Source organism: Hemicordylus capensis, chromosome 6 (assembly GCF_027244095.1).
Source record: "Hemicordylus capensis ecotype Gifberg chromosome 6, rHemCap1.1.pri, whole genome shotgun sequence".
NCBI lineage: Eukaryota > Metazoa > Chordata > Lepidosauria > Squamata > Cordylidae > Hemicordylus > Hemicordylus capensis.
The window spans coordinates 46,870,891-46,894,608 of record NC_069662.1 but is presented as its reverse complement, the minus strand read 5'-3'; the positions used below and the strand labels follow the sequence as shown (position 1 = coordinate 46,894,608).

The window sequence follows — 23,718 nt, the reverse complement described above, 5'->3', positions numbered from 1 at the left end:
ATATAGTACCAGTGGGGATTCAAACTGGCAACCTTCTGCTTGTTACTTAAGCATTTCCCTGCTGCGCCACTTAAAGTGACAGCAGTAATGGTAGGCAGGCTCAATTCCTACACCTGCTGGAATAAAAGGAAAAAGAAAGGCTGTGCTGTTGAGTCAGTGTCGACTCCTGGTGACCACAAAGCCATGTGGTTTTCTTGGTAGAATACAGGAGGGGTTTACCACTGCCTTCTCCTGACTGGAATAAACACACACACACACACACAAAACTTTGGCAACCTTTGGTGCTTGCATATAGAAAACTAGCAAGCCATGTGGAGTTCCCTGGAACGGCAGTTCTGCTTTATGGCCACTGGATGTCAGGAAAAAGCCAATTACAGTCCACTCACAAGCAATACCTTTCTCCCCTTCAGCTTGGAGCTCTGCACTGGTTTGTTTGTGTGTGTGTGTGTGGCATTATATGTACTTATTTATTAATTATATACCACCCTTCATCCTAAGACCCCAGGGCAGTTAACAACAAGACAAAAACAGAATACAGCTAAAAGTTTAAAAAGAGCAAAGCACAGCTCATTGGTCAAAAGCCTGGATAAAAAGAACAGTCTTCACTTTCCTCCTAAAGGCTGGAAGAGAGGGACATGCTGAATCCTCCAACATTAAGCGGCTAAGCAAGTCTGATGACCTGAAATATTCAGTTACTCAAGGTCCAACAAGGTTTTCAGTGCTGCAGTCGAGAAGAAAGGGAAAGGCGCCAAATCTCATCCAGGAGAGATGCTAGGATGCCAGGCATGAAGGGACTGGGAGTCCAGAGGCAAGGAGGGATGGAGAGGAGGCAACAGACCGAGAACCAGATACCTGAAGGGTAGAGGGAGAACAAGACTTGAGGGAAGAGGAAAAGGAGGCAGGCAATTCAAACAAGAAGGGGCTAGAAACCTCCACTGTGCTGCTTATGAGGGAGGCTCATCAAGCGACAGGAGTAAAGGAGGCAAGTAGGTAGGGACCTGAAAAGCCAATATCTGAGTAACTAAAGGTGAGAGGAGGCGTGGCGTTCAAGAAGGGGAGGCCTAGGACATGGGCTGTGGGTGAAAAGGAGTGGTCAGAAAAGGGAGGCACAGGTAGAACAGCAAACTCTGGACCCTGGTGTGGGAATTCTGCCACTTGTGGCCTCTGCTACCAACAACAACAACAACAACAAATATTTATATACTGCTTTTCAACAAAAGTTTCCAAAGAGGTTTACATAGAGAAATAATAAATAAATAAGATACCAGCACAGTATTGTGACTTGGCAACCTTAGGGGCCAAGAAGCCGGGGTAGGGGACGGAGTTCACATAGAGATTGGAACTAACCAGCCAATGACTTGGTTGCAGGCTTCCAGTAATGCACCCCTGTCCTTAGCCAGAGAGCCACGGCAGAAGGTTGTCACAACACATGGAGGGAAAGGTCCTCAAGCAGAAGCAGTTGGTGTATGCGCCACTGAGCAGGAAAAGGAATCCTGCTGGACATAGTCCTACGTTCCAACCCATTCAGATAATGGAATACCAACCAGAAATTCAAGGTTGAGTTATGAATAGTGGGCACTTATTTTCTACCTTGACAAATCGCAGTACTAGCTAGAGTTGTCTTCATCGTCAGGTGAAACATTTTTGGCCTTTCTGCTAAATCATTCAAGAGTTTTCAAATGGCTAACAAGTTTTCTCAGGAGAATTTTGTTCAACCTTAGTAATAGGAATTGAGCCTACACCATGGGGGGTGTCCGTCCGTCCGTCCCCAACTCACTCAGAGGTAAAAGGCCTCTGTCTACAACAGATCAGAAACACCTGACATTTCCCAGTGAGAGTTCAGACACTGGGTAATGTCAGGTGTTGTAAGCTGGGAAGTCTCAGGTTCAAGTCCCGCTTCTGCCATGCCCACTAGAGCAGTGAGTATGGCAGAGATCGGGCAACAACTCCCATCATTCCCAGCAACCACAAGGCAACCATTGTGGCTGTGGTTGATGGGAGCTGTAATCCAACACAATCTGGGGACCCAAGGTTGGAAAACTCTACTCTAGAGAAACAAAGGGCTTAACTACACAGATCACAGAAGATCTGCAATCAAGATCCATTGCACTTTGTGTGCGATTAAATCCTGTCTCACATGTGGGAATAATACGAGCAGAGAAGGTGCAGGAAAGGAGGAGGTCAGAAATTAATCCTTTCCTCCCACACCAATCCTTTCCTCCCACCAAGAGACTTGCGTGTTGGGCGGAATACAATTATGCTAAATAAAAATAAATAAATAATGTAATTGATCAGTTTGTCCTCCAAGGCACTAAAGGGCATGAGCTCTGCTCCTAATGCAGCCCCTTGGGTTATAGCCCAAAATACCCTCGTAACAATGCCATTTATGCACTACCAAGTGTGCAGGGAGAGGCATTCTTGCTGGCTGGCTGCCCCACAACTCATCCAAAAGCCTGCAATGGCAGGATTATGAAGCAGAGGGAAGAAGTCATTGGGAAACCAATACATTTAGGGACCAATATGGATGCTGGAACCTAAACCTGGCCCATCAAGAAAGAAGCACATAAGAAACTGGAAGCCTTTGAGATGTTGTGTCTCAGAAGAATATTCAAGATTAAATGGACCAGCAGAAAAACACATGAAGTACTTTGAAAAGCAAAAACACATAAACAAATAATACAACAGATATTTATATACCGCTTTTTAACAAAAGTATCCAAAGCGGTTTACATAAAGAAATAATTAATAAATAAGATAGATCCTGTCCTCAAAGGGCTCACAATCTAAAAGAGAAATGTACGATAGACACCAGCTACAGTCACTAGAGGTACTATGCTGAGGGGTGGATAGGACCACTTGCTCTCCCCCTTCTAAATAGAGAATTGCCAGGTTTAAAAGGTGCCTCTTTGCCTAGTTAGCAGACAATCAAAAGACATAAACTGACTTACTGTGGACATACCCTCAGAGGAGTAAATTATCAAATACCACTAGAAGGAAAGCTAGCAGGAAAACCATCAAGAGGAAGAAGGGATGGATGGGTCACCTGAAGGAATGGCTAGAATTGGGCACAAAAGATATCCATGATCCTAGGGACTGCAATCTATGGTTTTTGCTGGCCGCCCACCCCTCAAGGCACATGAAGAGAGATGGGTGCATGCTGTGGATGGGAACGGGGTATAGGAGCAAAGAGCATGCATCCCAAAGAGCACGGAGGCCAAAGAAGGCACAGGTGGTATAATTTTGCAGATGGAGTTGATACATTCCTAAGCAAATCCAGGAGTTCTTAGGTTCTAAGCTGGTTGGGTGAGCAACAGCAATGTACCCAAGGCCCCCGCATGAGCTGCATGTGCAAACTACACTTATGATCCATGTACAAGAAAGAAGGGGTTAATCAGAGGTAGGAGGAGGAGGAGGTTCCACATCCCTCCCTGTTTGTTTTTCTTTCTCTTCCCTTTTCCAACCAGCTCTGCAGTCGGGGTCCCATCCCATCCGCAAGAGGAAGCAGGTGATAAGAGCCAAGCTTGGCCCGCAGCCACCAGCCCTCGCCCCCCACACTATGGAGGTGGGCACTGCTGCAGCCCCACCTGGACCAGAGAGCATGACACAAGCAGATCTCAGACACGAGAAGAGAAACAAAGGAGGGAAATAACTTGTTGCTGCAAGCACCATGGCTTCCTCTGCTTTGCAAACCGAGATCTGCAGCTGCCTGAGCTCTACCTGCAATTTCTCCTCATTCTGTCAGCCAAGATGCAATAAAGTCTACAAGGCTGCCGACTGTATAAACCTTACATGCTCATCCACATTCTCTGATGCAAATAATCAGCATTTGACTTCCTAAAATGAAAAAAAGATGCTACCTGTCATCATCAACTCTGACCTGGCCCAGGCTTAATTTCTGCTGGGGCTCAGTTTGGAAAGCCGCTCTGAATCGAGGATCAGCCATGAAACATATAAAACCATAAGATAAGAGGGCCTCTGATAATGCGCAGCATACCTTCCACTCACCACAGAGAACAGCATCATTCCCAGGCAGCGAGGTTGGAGCCAGCTCCGAGTACCTCTTTCCCACAAGAATAAGAAAGCAAGCTGGTCGCAGCTATTCAGTCATGCATGTACACTTTGCACATACGTTTCCTGCTCTTCTGTATTAATTCACACATACTATGTTTGAGCTTAGCATTAAGTCCTGGAAGTCATTCCTGGTTCAACATGAGCAAGTCCACGGCAGCCATGGAGGATAATATATAATCCATAACAGAAGCAGAGCTAACAAGGCAGAAACAAAATGAATCTACAGGTAGATCCCCTTATGGGAATCAGAAATTGGCGCTAGGAAGCAGGTAAGTAATCAACAACCCACTATGCACAGACTTTTTTCCATTTAAGAATCAGCAAATTCACCACCATCATCATCTTATGAATTACTACATGTATATCCCAGTGTTCCTCCAAGGAGCCCACAGTTATGGAGTACACAGTTATGTTTCTCCTCACAACAACCCTGTGAGGTAGATTGGACTAAGAGATAAGGGACTGATCCAGAGTCACCCATTGATTTTCATGGCTGAATGAGGACTTGAACTCTGGGCTCCCTGGTCCCAGTCCAACTGTCTAACCACTACTCCACGCTACACAACTCTTTCATCATATGAAGGATGAAATCATACTGGCTAACTAAAATCTAACACAAATACAATCCCATTCCTATGCCTGAGAGCTGTTGGAAGGAGAGGCTTCACAACCACATCCTGGATTATTCAGAGTTAAATTCTTAAGTTTGTATTAATTTTGACTTGGGTTGCCCCCTACCCTATAGCGTTCCTTCTTAATCTGTAAATAATCCAATTAAACAAACACACAAAGACGCCAGAGCTCACAGATGCCCTCCTAAACTTTCTACCACTCAACAATAGGTGAAATATAACAATCTAGAACAATGAGGACACATACAAAACAAACAAGAGGCATATTGAATCAGCTGAAGGGTTGTTATTACAGTAGGAAACACTCTTTCAATGTAAAAACAACTGGAGAGTGAAATATGGTCCCAAGGGAGGGGGAGGAATATTGGTGACTGGAAATTTTTTTAATAGTCTGGATTTAAATGGGTTTCAATATCCGTCCCCACACCTGGTGTCCCACCCACCCCCACCCCCGCCGTCCACAGCCAGGCTCCGACGCATGGAGCATCAAAATCTCCTTTGGGTGCGTCGTGCAAGGCTTCACGGGGAAGGGAGGTTTGCAACGTGCCCCTGTTGTTGGGTTAGCTCAACTTGTGAGTGTGCAATCCGACGAGAGACCTCAGACTTACAGCCACGTGGCCCTCCTCCCCTGTAGACTAGCCCTCTCATGATAGCCCACTGGCAGCAAGCTGACAGCGGAGCAAAAGTGTAATTTGGTCTGCATGGACTGCTTTGACAGGATGATTCCCGCCTACTGGGAGTCCATGCAGACCAAACTACACTCCTGTTCCACTGGCAGCTTGCTTCTGGGGAGACCATGTGGCTGTAAGCCTAGGTCTCCCATTGGACTGCATGCTCATGAGTTGACCTAACCCAACAGCAGCAGGGTGGGTGGACTTGTGTGGGGCCAACTCTCCATGGTAAAAGATAGAATAGAAGTGCTGCATACCCCCATTCCCTGTGAAGCCTGTGAAATCTTGGGTGCACTCAAAGGAGATTTTGATGCCCCATGTGTCAGAGCCTGGCTACATGCGTGGACGGGGAGAACACTGGCTGTGGGGACGGATCTTTAAACCCATGGAAATTTCCTGGGTTCGGTTTGGTGTTGTGCCGTATTCAGATCTGCCAGCACAGAGAATCGCAGGAGAGGGGAGCTCCAGTTCCCAGCAGCCTCAGGAGAGCAGGATCGTTGTTAAGGGGCTATCCCTCTTATGAGACTGCTTTGATGGGGTGATTGCTCGCAACAGCATTCTAGGTCACGGTGGGACATAACCCCACCCCACCCTGAATCCTTTCCCCTCCCTCATATACATAGCCCCTTCTAGGAAATCTTCATGTTCCCTTCTCTGCGTAACAGGGAAACAGTGCCCTCCGATATCCCACCCACCCACCCCAGAACCATGCTTGTGCAGGACTATTTAGATGTAGGGCTCTTAGGAGGACAGCAGTGCCATCGATGTCTGAAGAAGCACTGGCATGGCATTTAAAGGGATTTAAATGCTTTTTCCACGCTGAGGGTGGGTGGATGGCTCTGAAAATGTACGATCGCACTCAGCACACCCCCTTCCAGATTGTGACATGATGATGCTTTGTCCACAGTCTGGCCGTGGAGCTTGCTGGGAATAGCCTCGGCAACCAAGCAGCAAGGAGGGGCTTCCCTCCTCTAGAACCAAAGGTTCGCGGACTGTGGTTGGAAGTACGTATGCGGAGCGATTTAAAGTTTCAGACTGAAACCGCACGTTCACCAACCTCTGGTTTCGTGTTACGTCTGAATTCAGCCAATGTCACTATACCATGAGCCACCAGACCAAGCCCATCTACCCCAGCTTTCTCTCAGACAGTAAACAGCAACAGATATTTCAAAGCAAGCTTTCTTCTGAACTTACCCATCTATTCCCATTCCTAGTATAGACCTTCCTGACCACAAAACTGCATCCCACCCCTCAGCCAACTTTGGATTCTTCCCTTCTCAACATCCTGCAGCACAACTCTACAGTCTCTCAAACAAAAAAGAATTCCTTTTATTGCAAACTTTCTGCTCTCAACAAATATCACACAGGACTAGCCCATGCTAAATGGGAGCATCTCCATTTGTTTTTTATGACATTAATACTTCTACAGCCAAGTAATTCCCAACGTTTTTGCTAGTTCAAGTTGGAGTCGCTCATCTGATGATCCAGACAGGAGTCTTGCACACAGCTGGGAAAGTGACCTCCCAATTTCACTCCTTTCCCCCAAAACATCTGCTGCTCCTAGCTTACCGAGGCCAGATTACAAATCCATGCATCCTTTGAAATAAATGTAATAGGTTTCTGTCAGTCCTCCTGGAGACATATATAAGAGCAGAATGCTGAATTTTCAAGGACAGGAGTAGGTTCCATTACAAGCGGGAGTGGTCCATCATATCCATCTGTGTTATTTGACAGTGCCTGGGAACAGGAATAGTCCATGTCCACGATTATTCAGCCCCAGAGAAGTCCAGCTCATCCAGGGACCAAGAAGTCAGGAAAAATATAGCAGTTCCCCATGCCTTACACTGTCAAGTCAGCTCGGGCAGAAGAGCGAGAGGATCGGCTGCTCTTGGTAGAACATTTGTGGTGAAAGTGGGCTGGAGGCTCATAATGGTTAGGAATCCCACAGTGAGCTGGTGCTCCATTGGCATCCCCATCTGGTGGGGCCAGAAAGTGCTGCGACTTCTCTTGGTTCTGATTGGACCAATTGTCCTGCTGTTCATAAGAGGCAGCAGTAGGAGGAACAACATTGAGGCGCTTCTTGCATCGGTCCTTGAAGAAGAGATGAACCAACTCCACCAGGCTGAGCAAAGCTGAAACCAGGCCCACCATGAAGTAGAACTGGAGGAAGATGGTCTTCTCTGTTGGCCGGGAGACAAAGCAATCAATCAGGTGGGGACACATAGAATGTTTGCAGATGTACTGATATCCCACCTGGAAGCCATACAACATCCACTGTCCTACAAGAAAGCTGATCTCTGCCATGATTCTCACCACGACATTGACTATGTAGAAGACCTGGATGTTTTGGTTGCGTCGGCCGGGTGGGAGTTGAAAGTGTGTTTGGTCTTTCTGCTCCGCTCCGTGGCTTTCCTCCTCCTGGCCACGGTTTATCTTTGTGATTTGGTGCATGGAATAGATAACAAACAGGACGGCGGGGGCTGAAAGCACCACAATGTGAAAGACCCAGAAGCGATAGTGGGAGATGGGAAAGGCCAAGTCATAGCAAATCTGCTTGCACCCAACCTGCTTTGTGTTGCACTCAAACTCCTCCTGCTCATCATCGAAGACGCCATTGCCCACCGTGGCCAGGATCAGGATGCGGAAAATTAGCATCACCACCAGCCAAAAACGTCCCAGCATGGGTGAATGCTCCTGCATTGCATCCAGAAGGGAGCTCAAAAACCCCCACTCTCCCATGGTTGCTGCAGGGGAAAAATGAAAGTACAGATGTCAACATCACTGAAGCTTTCTTCCAGAGTTGGTGGCACTATTTGCACACGCAGTTATAGAAAAGGAATCCAAAGGTCAGTCATCAAGCAGTGGGGGATTTGGTAGCCTCTCTGATTATCATTATCATGATGCAACTGTCATGCATGCAATAATGAGGCAGAAGCTTAATGTGGCGTCTTAAGATCAGCAAGACTGTTGCCTATCACTAATGTATGCTACTGTCAATAAGGAACTTTCAGCATTCAAGGGGTGGGTCATGATTGGTGATTGGTAAATGCAATTTGGGTGAAGGACCTTCCTGGAACAGGAGAGGTTAAAGTTACTTCACTAACCGGCAACCTGTAGCGCTATTCATGGTTTGCTGCCTTAATTCTGATTAAATTCCCAAATTTACATGGCTGGTCATCCTGGCTCAACCGGTTGTTCCAATGGCACATTCTGGGGCATTCGCGTTCCATTCCGAGCTAGGAATGGAACACAAAGAACATCCCGTGCACATCCCTAGTCTAGCCATACTACCTTCTTATCTGGGAATTCTAAAGAGCCAGTGTAACAGCAGCAGAATGCTTAATTTTTTAAAGAGATTTCTATCCCACACCTTCAGAAAGAAGTCTAGGGCAGCTTAAAAAATTCAAACTATTATTAAACAATACAATATTCTTTCAAAAAAATATAAAAATACTAATCAAAGTACCTCACACACACATATCAATCTAAGCCACTGATTTTAACAGCCCACCTAAATAAAATGATCTTCATTAACTGACTGAAATAGGGAGGGACTAAACTGAGCTTGAGTATTCCAAAGGGAGGGGGCCACCACAAAGAAAGCCCTACCTTATGTGCCACCAAACAAGCCTCAGCTAGAGGCAGCACATTCTGGAGGCCTCTTTGCCCAGTCTTATAGGATGGGCAGATTCATTTTAGGTTATGAACTGCCTCACAGGTAGTGAAGATAAAAGTGGATGGACTGTGTGAGTCATCCTGAGCTCTTTACACTGAGGGGAACCCAGATGCCCCTTTACAGTTGCTCAAGGAAGAAAATGGCACACTGTACCCATTAGGGCCACTTTGGTCTGTTTTAGGTCTGAGCCCAAGCATAGGAAACAGATGTTTTAATTAAGCTCCAACCCTTTCCTCCCAAAAAATACTCCAGTGAGACTTCCTTGTCATGCAAGTAAGAGAGGCAGGGAAATTGCCTTAGCCATGGTTTGCTTGATGCAGGTATATTATTTGATCTGTAAGTCAAATTCAAACCATTATTTCACATCCTAACTTGCAGCCAATTTAACTAGGGTTAGGCATTCAGATGCAATACTACAGTTAACAAGTCATGGTTAAGTGTTATGACTGCACAGGGTCAGAGCTGGTTGCTATAGGACAAAGTATGCACCAGCCAGGGACACAGACAAGCTAAAGGGCCAGTGCACTTAATTTGGAATCCTAATTTCTTACTTGGACCCACCTTCTCTCTCTTCAAGTTCTTCCTGCTGCCTTAAATCCTGCAAAGCTGGGGTGAACATGAGAAATCAATACCAAATTTTGCCCAGGGTGCAACTTCAGAACCCCTTTTGAATACCAAGGCTGCATTCCAAAACACATGGTACACTATCACACTCTGCATTTCTTACATGGGTGACTGCCACCCAGCTCTTTTTCTTTATCAGGAGTCTCCTAGCCCATGGGTGATGAACCTGCAGCAAAGGCACCACCAGTGGAACATGCAGTGTGGCTGGGCCATGCTACACATTTTAGTACCAACAAAATTTTAGGACCAACTAAAGGAAGTACTTTTTCACACAGCGTGTAATTAATCTATGGAATTCTCTGCCATGGGATGTGGTGGCGGCCACTAGCTTGGAAGGCTTTAGAAGGGGCATAGACAAATTTATGGAGGGCAGGTCTATCACTGGCAACTAGTCTGGTGACTAGAGGCCACCTCCAGCCTTAGAGGCTAGATGCCTCTAAATGCCAGTTACAGGAGAGCAACAACAAGAGAGAAGGAATGCCCTCAGCTCTTGCCTGTAGGCTTCTCAGAGACATCTAGTGGGCCACTGTGTGAAACAGGATGCTGGACTGGAGGGGCCTTGGTCCTGATCCAGCAGGGCTGTTCTTATGGGCAGGAGGTCCATGGACCTGGCTATGGAATTTACTAGAATCAAGCCTGAACTCCTGCCTGCTTCTCCTGGGCAGTACTGACGCTTACTCTCTGGCACAGCAGACCAGATGCACACCAAGGCACTCTGTGTGCATGAGTTAGAGAAAGAAAATATGTATTGTAGTGTATACCAGGGCTTCCCACTCTTGGGTCCCCAGATGCCCTTGGACTACAATTCCCACCATCCCCAGCCACACTGGCTAAAAGGGATGAAGGGAGTTGTCCAACAGCATCTGGGAACCCAAGGGTGGGAAGCCCTGGTGTACACTACAGTGGTACTATTATCCCCTACTTTGCACTTTATTTGTTCCATCCTTGCCAAAAGGTTTGATCACCACTGTCCTAGTAATCAGTGTTCACCATCATGAAGCAGCAGAAGACTCAGGAATCTTGATGATGATCAGCACCTATAACTATATGTGCAGGAGTTATTATTTTTTCATTCTTTCAGGGCAGCGCGCCAAGCCTCAGCCAGCAAACACGGAACGTCTGCCTCAGTGAGATCTCCCTGCGTGTCACACCCCTATCCCTCTAGCAAGACCATTTTTAACTCTGAGCGGGTAGTGAAAAGGCTCTGACCTTGGCAACACCAAGAGAGGGTGGGAGTGCTGGTGAGATGTTTTATGTCTGTGGCCAAGTTATCTAGAGAGAGGGGAGATAAAATCAGACAGCTCAAACCAGCCCAGACTGGCTGAATGTGTAAACTGCTCCTGGGGATGGAAGGGTCTTTGCACTGAGGACTAGACAGATATATATAGCCAAAGATACACACACACACACACACACACACTGCACAGTGTTCTCTACCAGTAACTGAAGCACACATATTCAGAATTAAAACTGGAGGCATGCTTCATTCTTGCTTGAAAGATGTCATTTTTAGAGTATGTAATAGTAAGTACTAATAGGTGAGGCCCATCAGTAACTGAGTAATGTCATTTGTGTAGATTACACTTTCTATGAGGAAATTTCATGAAAATAAATATATTGATAGGATTTTTTTTCCCATTAATGTGCTTGCAAAGCAGAAGTAAAAGGACAATTTGAAATTTGAAGGGTTTCAACTTCAAACATTATTCATTTGATTTAATTACTATATATGGTAAATTTGAATAACAGAAATTTGCATCTGAGAAAGATCTTCTGCTTCTCTTGGGCATGATGGTGTTTTGGAATTATTGATCTGATTATTTTCAATATGATGTAGCAGTGAGGAGCTATCCTCTCACACTGAAGAACACCCATACACCCATCACACTTTACATAAAGGGGTGCACACTTTTCATTGGTTTTGTTGGTAAACTGATTAACTAAGTTTTTAGTTGCAGTTAAAATCTGCCTCCATCATCTAGTAATTAGTTGGCCTGAAATTGAAGGGAGGCTGCCATGTAGGGTGCCCAGGTGGTCCTTCTTCTCTGTGCAAAGTGTATATAAGAAGCGCCCCTAACCCCCCCAAAACCCACCCTTTTAAAACGCTCTTCCTTCCAGTTCATACTCAACACAAGCCAACAGTGAACAATTTATATTTCAGCATGGACACCTTCATTCTAGCAATAAGAACCACAGGTAACCAAATAGGATGGTGGTCATAGTAAATAACATCTTTGCAAATACATCTTTGAAACCTCAATCATCCATGTCTGATGCTACTGATGGATTTGAATTTTGTAAGCCATTTTGGCTCTGCTGTGTCTAATGAGGAATATTATATATTCCTAATTCCTAAATGGATGGTTATTTGTTCTAACAATGAGTCATGTTTGTTCATTAACAGTGCAACCCCGTCTTGTTCACTCAGAAGTCCCATTGTGTGCTAACTGCAAAGGGATTACACACACACACACAAGTGTGCATAGGACTGCAGCCTTAAGTTACACATTACAAATATGACAAATATTTTTATACCACTTTTCAACCAAAGTTCCCAAAACGGTTTACACAGATATAAATAAAATAGCTCCCTGTCTCCAAAGGGCTCACAGTCTAAAACATCATCAGCTTTGGACTGGTTTGGATTATTCCCCATCCGCCGCCCACTCACATGCATTAAGGATGCGTATGTGTCTTGCAGAACCCCTTTCTCTAATCAAGGGGGTGGGGTGTGTGTGTTAATCCATCCAAACCACTCCTCTATGTACAGCCACCCTATGTGATTATGGTCAGGAGACAGTATGGCAGGGAGGACATGCATACATCCTGCGAGTGTGGCTGGAAGATGAATATCATCCAAACCAGCCCATGGTTTTTTTTCTACAGAGAAACGAATACCCATCTTCCAGGAGCAAAAGAGCACCTGTTTGCCATGTGATATGAGTATATAGGTTTCTCTCCACCTGTCACCGTATGTGCCCTACCCCTGAATTTGGCATCCTCACTGCCATTCAGCTCCCACTTGCCTCCTTCATGCCAGACACTCCAAAAAAGGGGCAATGGAGAAAGTCTTGTGGCATGATGTTCACTGAATGGGAGGACTGAATAAAAGACTTCCCGCCTCTCTTTAGTTTATCTTTGCCTCAGATAACCCCTACTGTAAGAAGACGGTGCTGAAGGAGCACACAGCTGTTAGTTGAAGATAAACACTCACCCCTCTGCAAGGTGTATTCCATCTGTAGACCCTTTATGATACCTCTCTCCAATCCCTCTCCTCCAAGAACAGACAGAACCAAACCTCCAAAAGTTAGTGGTGGATTTGCATAACTCCATTTCAACACATTAATGCAACTCTTGCCCCCTCCCTGCCCCCGCCCCTGCCAGTTTTCTGCAGTGCCCAAAGAGGTCTGGTGGTGCCCATTACCTGCTGTGGTGCTGCCCACCTCTCCGTCTGTTTTAAAACAGCGTCCCCACTTTCGCTGGCATCTTCTCTTTCCTCCTCCCCTTACTAGCTTCAGCTCTGGCTAGGACAGTTGCCTACTAGAGAGGGAGAGAGGCAGGACTTTCCCTGTAGCTTTGCCTGGAAGCTTTTAAAGTGACAGGACTGTTCCTACCTGCTATCTGGCATTTCCCCCAGGACTAACTGGACAGCCACTCATCCAGTCCCACTAACGCTCCAAAGGGAGGCCAAATCAGACACAGCCTCCTGTAGCAGGGACTACAGAGCCACCTAATTCTGCCCTCACCCCCCTTTTTTTTGCTTCAAAGTTTTCTATAACACACCAACTTTAAAACACACACACTCAAAGAACCTTATAGTGGCTTATAGAACAGCTAAACATCCCAGAACATAGCTAAGAGAAATAAATGTTCTCTCCGAGATTAGACTACTCCAAACCCTCCTCCTCTTTTTCTCTTTACCATCCTCTGGTTTAGGACTCCTCCCTCTTACATTGAGACAGGAACCAGAGAGGAGCCTCAGGCAGAAATCGGGGACTTCCCAGGCTTCTCAACGTCAGCCACTCTCTCCCCTTATATAGGAACCTAAAGAGCTGCCTTGTACCAACGTCAGAGCATTGGTCCATCTAGCTCAGTATCCATATACTGACTGGCAGCAGGTTTCTCCAGGGTTTCAGACAGGAGTCTCCCCCAGCCCTATTTAGAGATGCCAGGAACTGAACCTGGGACCTGCTGCATGCAAGAAGATGCTCTACTGCACTAAGCCACGGCCCCCTCCTCCAAGGAGAATACTTTACAGCAGTCAGTGTTCACATGTACTCACTCATCCAAATGCAAACCAATGCAAACCCTGCTTAGCAACAAGGACAGTTCCTGCTTGCTGCGGCAAGACCAGCTTTCCCTTCTCATCAGATGGGGACAAGAAGCTGCATTACACCAAATCAGATCACGGATCCTTCTATAGAGCAAGGTGAGGCAACCACAAACGTCTCAAGGAAAAATCTTTTCAGCCCTGACAACCACGACCTTTTAAACTGGAGATGCTAGGGATTGAAACTGGGACTTTAGGTAGGCAAAGCACAAGCTCTACCACTGACCCATGGCTCCTGAATCATAATATCAGCCCTTAGATTCCTTAACCCAGGGGTGGGCCAAGACCTTTTGCTGCCTGAGGCAAAGAATATGACCTATCTCTACATTTTATATCCCGCTCTTCCTCCAAGGAGGCCAGAGTGGTGTCCTACATACTTAAGTTTCTCCTCACAACAACCCTGTGAAGTAGGCTAGGCTGAGAGAGAAGTGACTGGCCTAGAGTCACCCAGCTAGTATTATGGCTGAATGGGGATTTGAACTCGAGACTCCCCAGTCCCAGTCCAGCACTCTAACCACTAAATCCCCATCTATGAGTGGGTGCTCAGCATTCTCAGGCCATGCTGCCAAGGGAATGGCAGTAACATGCAGGCACTTTCAGACTATGGCATTCCTAGCTCAAATCAGTGCGGAGGAGGGGGAAAACGTGCACCCCAGCAAGGTGAGGAGGAGGAAATGAACAGCATGCCCTATGGGGGCCAGGAAAGGCAGTGGGATCATGGCACCTATGCTGCCTGGGGCCTGGCATTCGCTGCCCCTCATAACTGTCACCACACTTGAGGCCACCTCCTCACCTTGCTTTATAGAAGGGCCTTAACCTTGGTAGAAGGAAGAGGGTTCCTTCCACCAAACAAAAGAGTCTTAAAAGGTCACCCAAGAGAAGGCCAGGAAAATGGAATTCTTAAGAAGGTGACTTGTAGAACCAACACTGCAAATATCCTCTACCATTATCAGGGGGTTATATCAATGTTTGCTGCTAAACCGGCTAGAGATTTTTATACTAAGCAGTATATAAATTCAATTAATAATAATAATAATAATAATAATAATAATAATAATAATTTCTTTTTCTTTTTTTAAAAGGGCTACTGTGTTTAGTGAACTGGCTCAGTCAGAAAAGCCTTTTGATCTGTTAAAAATGGTGCCCCTGATTAATTAAGCAAAACTTTTTTTTTAAAAGGTAAATGTTGAATGTAAGTACATCTTAAAAAACACTGCAGGCAACCGGTGCAATTAGCAACATAGGAAGCTGCAGTATACTGAGTCAGACTATTGCTCTATCTAGCTCAGTATTGTCTTCACAGACTGGCAGCAGCAGCTTCTCCAAGGTTGCAGGCAGGAGTCTCTCTCAGCCCTATCTTGGAGAAGCCAGAGAGGGAACCTTCTGCTCTTCCCAGAACGGCTCCATCCCCTGAGGTAAATATCTTACAGTTCTCACATGTGGTCTCCCCAATGCAAACAGGGCAGACCCTGCTTAGCTAGTGGGACAAGTCATGCTAGCTACCACAAGACCAGCTCTCTGCTTTTAGAAGAGGCATTCCTCTTCCTCTCTCACAAAGGAGGGAATGCCTCTCTTAAGATGATGTCCACTGATACACATTTTATATTCTTCTGAAGAACCTTTCAGCTATGGATGCTTGAAGAAATGCCTGCAGTTGCCCCAAGTTCTCCAAAATACCTTTACCCGAGTGTTCTCAAACTTGGGTCCCCAGATGTTGTTAGACTACAGCTCCCGCTATTGCTTTCAGTTATTGTGACAGAGGATGATGGAAGTTGTAGTCCAATAACATCTGGAGACCAAGTTTGAGAACCCCTGCCTTAATTAACCCTTTACATTTTTCCAAATCCCAAATTCCTGGACCTGAGAATCTCTCAAAAGAGTAAGGTTAGTGGGAAGTTTATGTCCCCTTGTCACATATAGTGCCCCCTTTCACTTAAAGCTCAAACTATGAATCAAATTAGCCCGTTCCTCTTCCCTGACAACTCCATAGTCTGGCTTTTAGGAGCACTCATGCCTCTTAGGGAAAGCCTCTCCTTCCTTTCAAACACACATCCATCGGCTGCTCGAGTCTGTTCCTCTCCGTCCCTTGCTCAACCTCTTTTTGCTTAAAGCCAGGAATATGAAACAAGGGAGGGGGGACCAGGTTCCTCCCCCAGGTTGGAAATTTGGCAGGGAACATGCTTTCATGTCCTCTGCCTCGCCTCCTGGGTTCTTGGGGGCTGTCAGCATGCTCTAATCCCCAGTAGGAACAGGAACTAGAACTAAATGGGAATGCAGCAGCCAATACAGGCTTACAGGAGAGAGTGCATCTCAGAGGCTGCACCTCAAACAACAGGTTGGCCTATTGACAGTCTAGCTCAGTAAACCCGATTTAGTCTTCTGGCTACCAAACTTAAAGGCCACTTACCTCTTCCAGAGTCTTCTCAACAGCTAGGACCTTGGGATTTGGCAGTGCATCCAGTCATCCTGTTCCCCACATGCTCTTCTGAGACCACGGAGTCAACTGCAGGTCCAGGGGCCATCAGATTGTCTAGCTTTCCCCCTTCTGGGGAAGGTCCTCCTTGTCCCACCTCCACCCTCCAAACTCCCCTATGATTCATTTCCAGTGTGAAGCAAGCATTCCAGGGCATTACAGGTTGAGAGAACTGGATGCAAGGAGGACTCACAACTCACAGGAGATACAGACTCTGCAGTAAGCAATTCAAAATGGCAGCCCCCAGGAATTTCCAGGGAAGGGGCACAATGGCCTTTAGCCCACTGTTGAGAGCTGCTCTTGTGGTAGCAAGCATGACTTGTCCCCTTAGCTAAGCAGGGTCCTCCCTGGTTGCTTATGAAAAGCAGTCTAGAAGTGTGAGCACTGTAAGATATTCCCCTCAGGGGATGGAGCTGCTCTGGGAAGAGCAGAAGGTTTCAAGTTCCCTCCCTGGCAGCATCTCCAAGATAGGGCTGAGAGAGATTCCTGCCTGCAACCTTGGAGAAGCCGCTGCCAGTCTGTGAAGACAATACTGAGCTAGATGGAACAGTGGTCTGACTCAGTATAAGGCAGCTTCCTATGTCATAAACAGAGTCTTCTGTAAAGGGAGGATATAACTTTTTCTTTTCTCCCAAGCCAGAGAGTAACTGGCCTAGAAAGATGCTCTTAATACCGCCTTGGTGCCAAGGAGGGAGGGAAAAGCACTAGGGCCTAGTTTTTAAAAAGGCCTCCAGAGAGTTTCTAGGCCGGTTCTCCCTCTGAGTTACTGAGGGCAAGGAGAAATTATGGCACCATACACATCTAGTGGAGCCTGCTCAAGGCCTATTGCCCTGACTTCTACAAATATCAGGGAAGGGAAAGAAGAATACACCAACAGGAGACAATATGAGAGGAGGAAAACAGAAAAATAAGCAAGCCCACCTTCAAACCAAATTAGAGTTGGGGGGGAGGCCTCTTGTGGGGGAAAGTAGCCAGAGCAGCTCCTTGCAAACTCTAGTTGCAAATTTAACAGGGAGTACCATATTTGGTAAAAAAGGCACACTCCTCCGAGGAAGGTCGAGGCCTAGAGAGGTCCTGTGGGTTGGTTGTTGGCTAAGCTTATATTTTATTACTGTCAGACATTCAAGAAGAGGGGACAGCAACAACAGACTATATCTCAATGCCACAGCCAAGAAAGAACGCTCAAACAAGCCAACACCCAAGAAACCTTTTTTTATTTGGAAATGCTGTTTGTGTTAAGCAATAAACTTTAAAGCAACAAATTCTCATTTAATTGTTATGTGTTCATTTGTATGGAAAGTTAAAGCAAGGCAGGATTACACTGCCAATTGTAAAATAACCCATACGTGGTGTCAAGAAAGTGTTATACAAGGAAGGTTGTGTCCCTTCCACAGCTAGGCTTCCCCTCTGGTAACAGGTGGACTGAAAGCACACAACACACACCTGAAGGCTCTCCACAGAGGAGGGAGGAGAGAAACCTGCAGGCGCACAACCAGGACTTACAAACACATTTAGAAAAACCTGGAACTGCCTCCCTCACTAGTCAAAGTAAGGAGCATGAATTGTCCCTTTTACCAAGCAGGGTTTGCCTTGGTTTGCTTTTGGATGGGTGACATGTAAGCATTGTGTGCTATAAGATATTCCCCTTAGGGGATGGGATCTGCTTTTCATGTAGAAGGCACAAAGTTAGATACCCTGGCATCTCCAGGCTGGGCTGGGAAAGACTCCTGCTTGAATCCCCTGGAGAACTGCCACGAGTCAGTATAGGCAATACACTGGCCTGAGAATGCTGAGCATCCACCCACAGATGGGGAAGAGGATCATAGAAACCGCTGCTAACTGGGCAAAGTGGCACCTTTTAATGTGGTGATTATCTTTTATTTAGCAGGGGGAGAGTAACTGGCCCCATCCACCCCCCAGCACAGTACCTCCAGTGTCTGTTGCTAGTGTCTATCTTGTTTCTTTTAGATTGTGAGCTGTTTGGGGACAGGGAGCCATCTTATTTATTGTTGCTCTGTGTAAACCATCCTGAGCCATTTTTGGAAGGGCAGTATAGAAATCGAATAAATAATAATATGCAGAGCATCTATAGTTTTTGACTACAAGGTTGTAGTAGCTCCATCCATGCACAGTAGCTATACAACTTCCAGCTTTGTAAGCGGCATTAAGATTTGGGACAGACTTGCTCACTGGGATATTTTTTTGTTAGTAGCTCAAGAGCCTTTAAATAGCACACAGCATAGAGACCAATGTGTTGGTTGAGCCTACACAGTCATCCACCCCCACCCCAGTGGAAAATCTGACAGCTCTTTCCACATTTGACTGCTTTCCAATAAACACTTTGGTCTAGCTGATACTGGGTCCTGGAATGTCATTTATATGATCACTATTGGGTGGAGGGGAAGGGGCCTTGCCAGGCCATATCATACTCTAAATCCATCAGTTCTAAAGGTAAACAAGGTTTATACAAGCTGAACAGATTAGATCTATACGTTTAAAGATGCAAGCCCTGTTAACAGGCACCCTCCCCAAAGAGAACCAAGAGCCAATTTCTCAGTGGAGATAGAAGTCTAAAGCCAGGAATTTCCAAACTGCATTTTGGGAGGAATACATCAGTAGTAAAAGGTAGTCTGAGAGCCAAGGTAACAATGCCTGCTGGGAGGCTGCCTGCTCTCTCTGTACGCTTAACTGGAATGAAGGCTGAAGCAATCAAACTTTCACTGCAGGTAGGTATTTCTGCCATGCCTTTGCATCAGATGCAATTGGATTGCTCAATCACTCCAGATGCAGAGATGCCCCAGCATTACCCACCCGCCTTCAATGTCGCCTGTTGCATCTCTGCATGACTGGCTGCTCTGGGCTTACCTCTGGTTGGGAGGTATGCTCAGAACAGTCACTTCTGCAGAAACCCAAAGGAATGGGCTTTTGTGAGAGTAATTATCTTACCGCAAAAGGCTTGTTTTCTGGAAAGTGAGTGTGCCTCAGCTACCAGAAGTTTTAGAGTAAGTGTTCAAAGTAGGTGCCTGGCAGTAGTACCTTTATGTGATGCTATACATAAAACTGCATGGATATGAAGAAAGTTTTGAGATATGGAAGTAGTTCCTGTTGGAGTCTGAGAACACAGGAAGCTGCCATATACTGAGTCAGATCATTGGTCTATCTAGCTCAGCATTGTCTTCACAGACTGGCAGTGGCTCCTCCAAGGTTTCAGGCAGGAATCTCTCTCAGCCTTATCTTGGAGATGCCAGGGAGGGAACTTGGAACCTTCTGCTCTTCCCAGAGTGGCTCCATCCCCTGAGGGGAATATCTTCCAGTGCTCACACTTCTAGACTGCTTTTCATAAGCAACCAGGGAGGGCCCTGCTTAGCTAAGGGGACATGTCATGCTTGCTACTACAAGAGCAGCTCTCAACAGTGGGCTAAAGGCCATTGTGCCCCTTCCTTGTAAATTCCTGGGGGCTGCCATTTTGAATTGCTTACTGCTACAGAGTCTGTATCTCCTGTGAGTTGTGAGTCCTCCTTGCATCCAGTTCTCTCACCCTGTAATGCCGTGGAATGCTTGCTTCATCTTACAGTCTCCCAAACAGGGCAGACCCTGCTTAGCTAAGGGGACAAGTCATGCTTGCTACCACAAGACCAGCTCCCCTCTCCTTAGATATAAGCGTCATTTAAAGTAGAGATGGGTTCATCCCACATACCTGCCCTCTCCAGTGTCCCACCACCACTGAACAGCTATTCATGTTCCCTGTATCCCTTCAGCTCCTACACCTGCTACAAGCATATCCACACTTGATATGTCACTGCAGGGTAAGCAAGATCAAGCATATTCATATTTCAAATGTACTTTGCTTTTATCCGAACACTGGGAGGGAAGATCTGGAGGACAAATTTTAATTTATCCTGAAACGAGGAATTAAGCCTCTTCCCTAAAGTCAGGCTTTGCCCTGGGATAGGTTTTAGGACCACCATTACATCAAGTCCATGGCATTTGTCAAAGACTTGTTATATTCTCAAACCTGCATCTTTGCAGCAGGCTCCATAATTTTGCTGCAGTTTTCCTTTGATCTGAACACAATTCCGTTTGAAAGGACCAGAAATGTGCCTAGGGAAGATCTGGACTATCAGGCAATGATACCAATGTCCACCAAAGGAGTGTTGCACCAGAAGCTGCCATAGCAGCTCTTTAAAGTAGGTTGTTATGCCCCCAGACCCTTGACACACTGCTTGCCTCAGTAATCACTGCAATGGCTACCCTGCAAAATCAAGGTTACATACACACTTCTCTAGGGATTTCTGTCACAAGGACAGGACCTCCATGTGAGTGCAGTGCATTATGAGGATTCCCCTTCCCTTCCCTGAGAGTGCCGCAGTCTGTCAGCCACGACTGCAAGCTACACATGCACATGCAAAACCAGGCTGGGCTTCCTTAGCTACCCTAAGAGCACTCCATTCTAATATGTCTGGCTGACATTAGCAGATACTGAGGTAATTCACACAAGCAAAAAGTGTTCTACCCAGGTGTGGGAGCTGTGTTGTGCGCTCCCAGTTTTCAGTTGAGTGGAAGCAAGGTAGGAGGAAAAGTTGGGTAGCTTTTCTTCCTATCTTGCTTCCACACAACTGAAAATTGGGAGTACACACACAGCTCCCAAACCCGGGTAGAACTCAGTTCTCTGGACAGGACAGGAATTTCAAGGGAATTTTCTTCTAAAAGTTACAAAGTAGAGCTATGAGAGGGACCAGAATATCAGGTTCAAGCTCCTATTGGGAATACAAGAATTGGGCTCCTGCCAGGAAGCATCATATGTGTGCATCATTAGAAATAAGCCTCTTCCTCTTTGACTAGTGCTGGCTGCCGGGTGCTTGATGGTGGCGTCCTGATCCAAACACACTTGCAAGAAGGCTAGAATATGGGGCACCTCCACTTAGAAGAGGCCACGTAGAAGAGGCTCTTAAAATCAAACAACTTGTTCATCATACCCAAGTACATAACTCCTAAACACAATATTTGATTAGAAAAACAAACATTTATTAAGCAAGTATAAAAGTGGTAGCTGGAAAACTTATGAAAACCACATAAATATTTACAGAGACCAACAAAACAATGATAAAACGGTGCTCTCAAAGACATACAACTCTCTTCCAATCAGAAGGGATGAGACTTTGCTTGTTTCTCCTCCTGCGTTAGAAGACACTGGTATTTTAAGTAAGAGGTTCAGAGGCCTCATCAGAAGAATGTTAAGAGCAGGAATAAAGAGAAGTTGCTTTCCTTCCCATCCCGCCCCCCCCCCCCCATTTTCACACAACAGAAACTCTTTTGCAGGTGGCTCTCAGTTGCTTAGATAAAAATATTTAATAAACCCAAGTTGCAGTTCTCAAAGGAAATTATCTATCAAGCTGTGATTGGCACAAGATTTTGTTACTGGCTTCAGATAGGCAGGACTGAAAAATGCAATACAGCTTCATTTCAAAGTCAGAACAGTTCTTCATCTGACTCCTCCAGGTACTGGATAGGCTTCCTTGCCCGACCTGGCCTTCCACGGGATACAGCGGGAGCACTTAAGTCCTCATCAGATTCAGAGTCCAGACTGATGGAGAACGATTCATCCATCATCTTGGTTTTCTAAAGAGCAAAAAGAGGTGGGGAAGGTGAGCGTTCAAGATGTTAGAATCTCAACAAATAAACCTAGAGATTAACACCGTGGAAATCAGCATTCAGGAAACAAATTGCTTTATTGATTTATCATATTTCTATACCGCCTGATGTGAATCACTAGGTGGTTTACAGAAGTTAAAATACAATATAAAAACAGAATAAAATGATTAATGCAATTATGATATAAAATCAATTAAAAGCTTGAGAAAATAGGCTTAAGGGTCTTTTTAAAAGCAGCCAGAGATGGAACAACTCTGATTTTAACAGACTGCATTCCAGAGCCCCAGGGCAGCCACAACCAGGCCTCCCCAGATTATCTTAATAGGCAAGAGAGTTCATGACAAAGGAGGCACTCTCTTAAATACCATGCACCCAAGCTGTCCAGGGCTTCTTAATAACCAGAACTTTGTATTTTGCTCGGAAACCTATCGGCAACCAGTGCAGTTCTTTCAAGACTGATATTATGTGGTATCTTTGGGTTATCCCAGAGACCAGTTTGGCTGCCATATTCTGCACCCGCTGTAGTTTCCAGACTATGTACAAAGGCAGCCACGTATAGAGTACATTACGAGCCTGGAGGTTACCAGAATATGCCACTGTTCTAAGGTCATTTCCCTCCAGAAATGAGCATAGCTGGGATATCAGTCAAAGCTGATAAAAAATGCTCCTGGCCACTGCCTCAACCTGAGAAACCAGAGTTTTGGATCCAGGAGCACTCTCAAGCTACATACTTGTTCTTTCTGGGGAAGTATAACCCCATCCAGAACAGGCAGACCTAAACCATCTCTCACGTTTTGACCCCCTACAGCACCCCTGTCTTATTTGAATTAAATGTCAGTTATCCCTCATCCAACCCATTATCACCTCCCGGCAGGCATTTAGAGAAGTTGTCATTACCTGATAAAACTGATATGGAGAAATAGATTTGGGTGTCATCAGCATATTGAAGACACCCTGCACCAAACCTCCTGATGATCTCTCCCAGCAGTTTCATGTAGATGTTAAAACACATTGGAGACAGTGCAGCGACATGCTGACAGTTTTATTGTAAACCACCCAGAGACGCAAGTTTTGGGCAGTATATAAACTTGTTAAATAAACTTGTAAAAGATCTTGCAAAGTGTTGCCCTTGAGCGAGATGGTGAAACTGCTAGACTTGTTGGCTTGTGGGAATAGCGTGACTTCCGTTGCATGCACCATCAGGAAAAGCAAAGCCAGTATCCATGCGAGTGTGGTGACTGGCACATCTCAGAGTCTGCTGATGACCAGCAGTTCTAGAAATGGGTGTGCCTATGACACTCTGTGGAGTCCAATGGCTGCTAAAATAGAGGTCATTTGTGTGTATGCCCCAACCACGCTTGGAGGTGTCTGTGGTGAGCACTCAGTTGGGCAGGGGAGGGTGGAGGGGGTTGCCGTACATGAAGCAGTAAGGAAATCCCACTGCTTTTTATACTTGATTTTTGCTGCTGAAGGCCAGAGACTTGGGGCGGGGGTGGGGTGGGGTGATTGAGTGCTGTCAGCTCCAGCAGTGAAGAAACTTCCCTGGTGAGTTTACTTGATGCGAATTGAATTCTGTCCTGCCTCTTTGG

At 45.9% G+C, this 23,718-nt stretch overlaps 2 protein-coding genes across 10 annotated transcripts in view; both read right to left on the bottom strand.

Annotated features, from left to right (window-relative positions):
* Nucleotides 1-6,680: 6,680 nt before the first annotated feature.
* GJD3 (gap junction protein delta 3) lies at nt 6,681-17,482 on the bottom strand. Of its 9 annotated transcripts, none has more exons than XM_053261952.1 (3): nt 17,399-17,413; nt 13,099-13,214; nt 6,681-8,118 (listed from the first exon to the last, which is right to left on the bottom strand). In XM_053261952.1, the coding sequence occupies exon 3, from the start codon at nt 8,111-8,113 to the stop codon at nt 7,214-7,216; it is 900 nt and encodes a 299-aa protein (XP_053117927.1). In that variant the 5' UTR covers nt 8,114-8,118; nt 13,099-13,214; nt 17,399-17,413; the 3' UTR covers nt 6,681-7,213. The 9 variants fall into 9 exon arrangements, with proteins under 9 accessions (XP_053117927.1, XP_053117928.1, XP_053117930.1 ...); XM_053261953.1 differs by lacking the exon at nt 17,399-17,413 and adding an exon at nt 16,412-17,002; XM_053261955.1 differs by lacking the exon at nt 17,399-17,413 and adding an exon at nt 10,884-10,946 and having other exon boundaries at nt 13,099-13,964.
* Nucleotides 17,483-21,480: 3,998 nt separating this feature from the next.
* Nucleotides 21,481-23,718, bottom strand: part of TOP2A (DNA topoisomerase II alpha) — a 38,873-nt gene continuing 36,635 nt past the window's right edge. Inside the window, exon 34 of the mRNA XM_053261650.1 lies at nt 21,481-22,096. Within this exon, the coding sequence (XP_053117625.1) occupies nt 21,947-22,096 (150 nt within the window). The 3' untranslated portion in view covers nt 21,481-21,946. The remainder of the gene's footprint in view (nt 22,097-23,718) is intronic.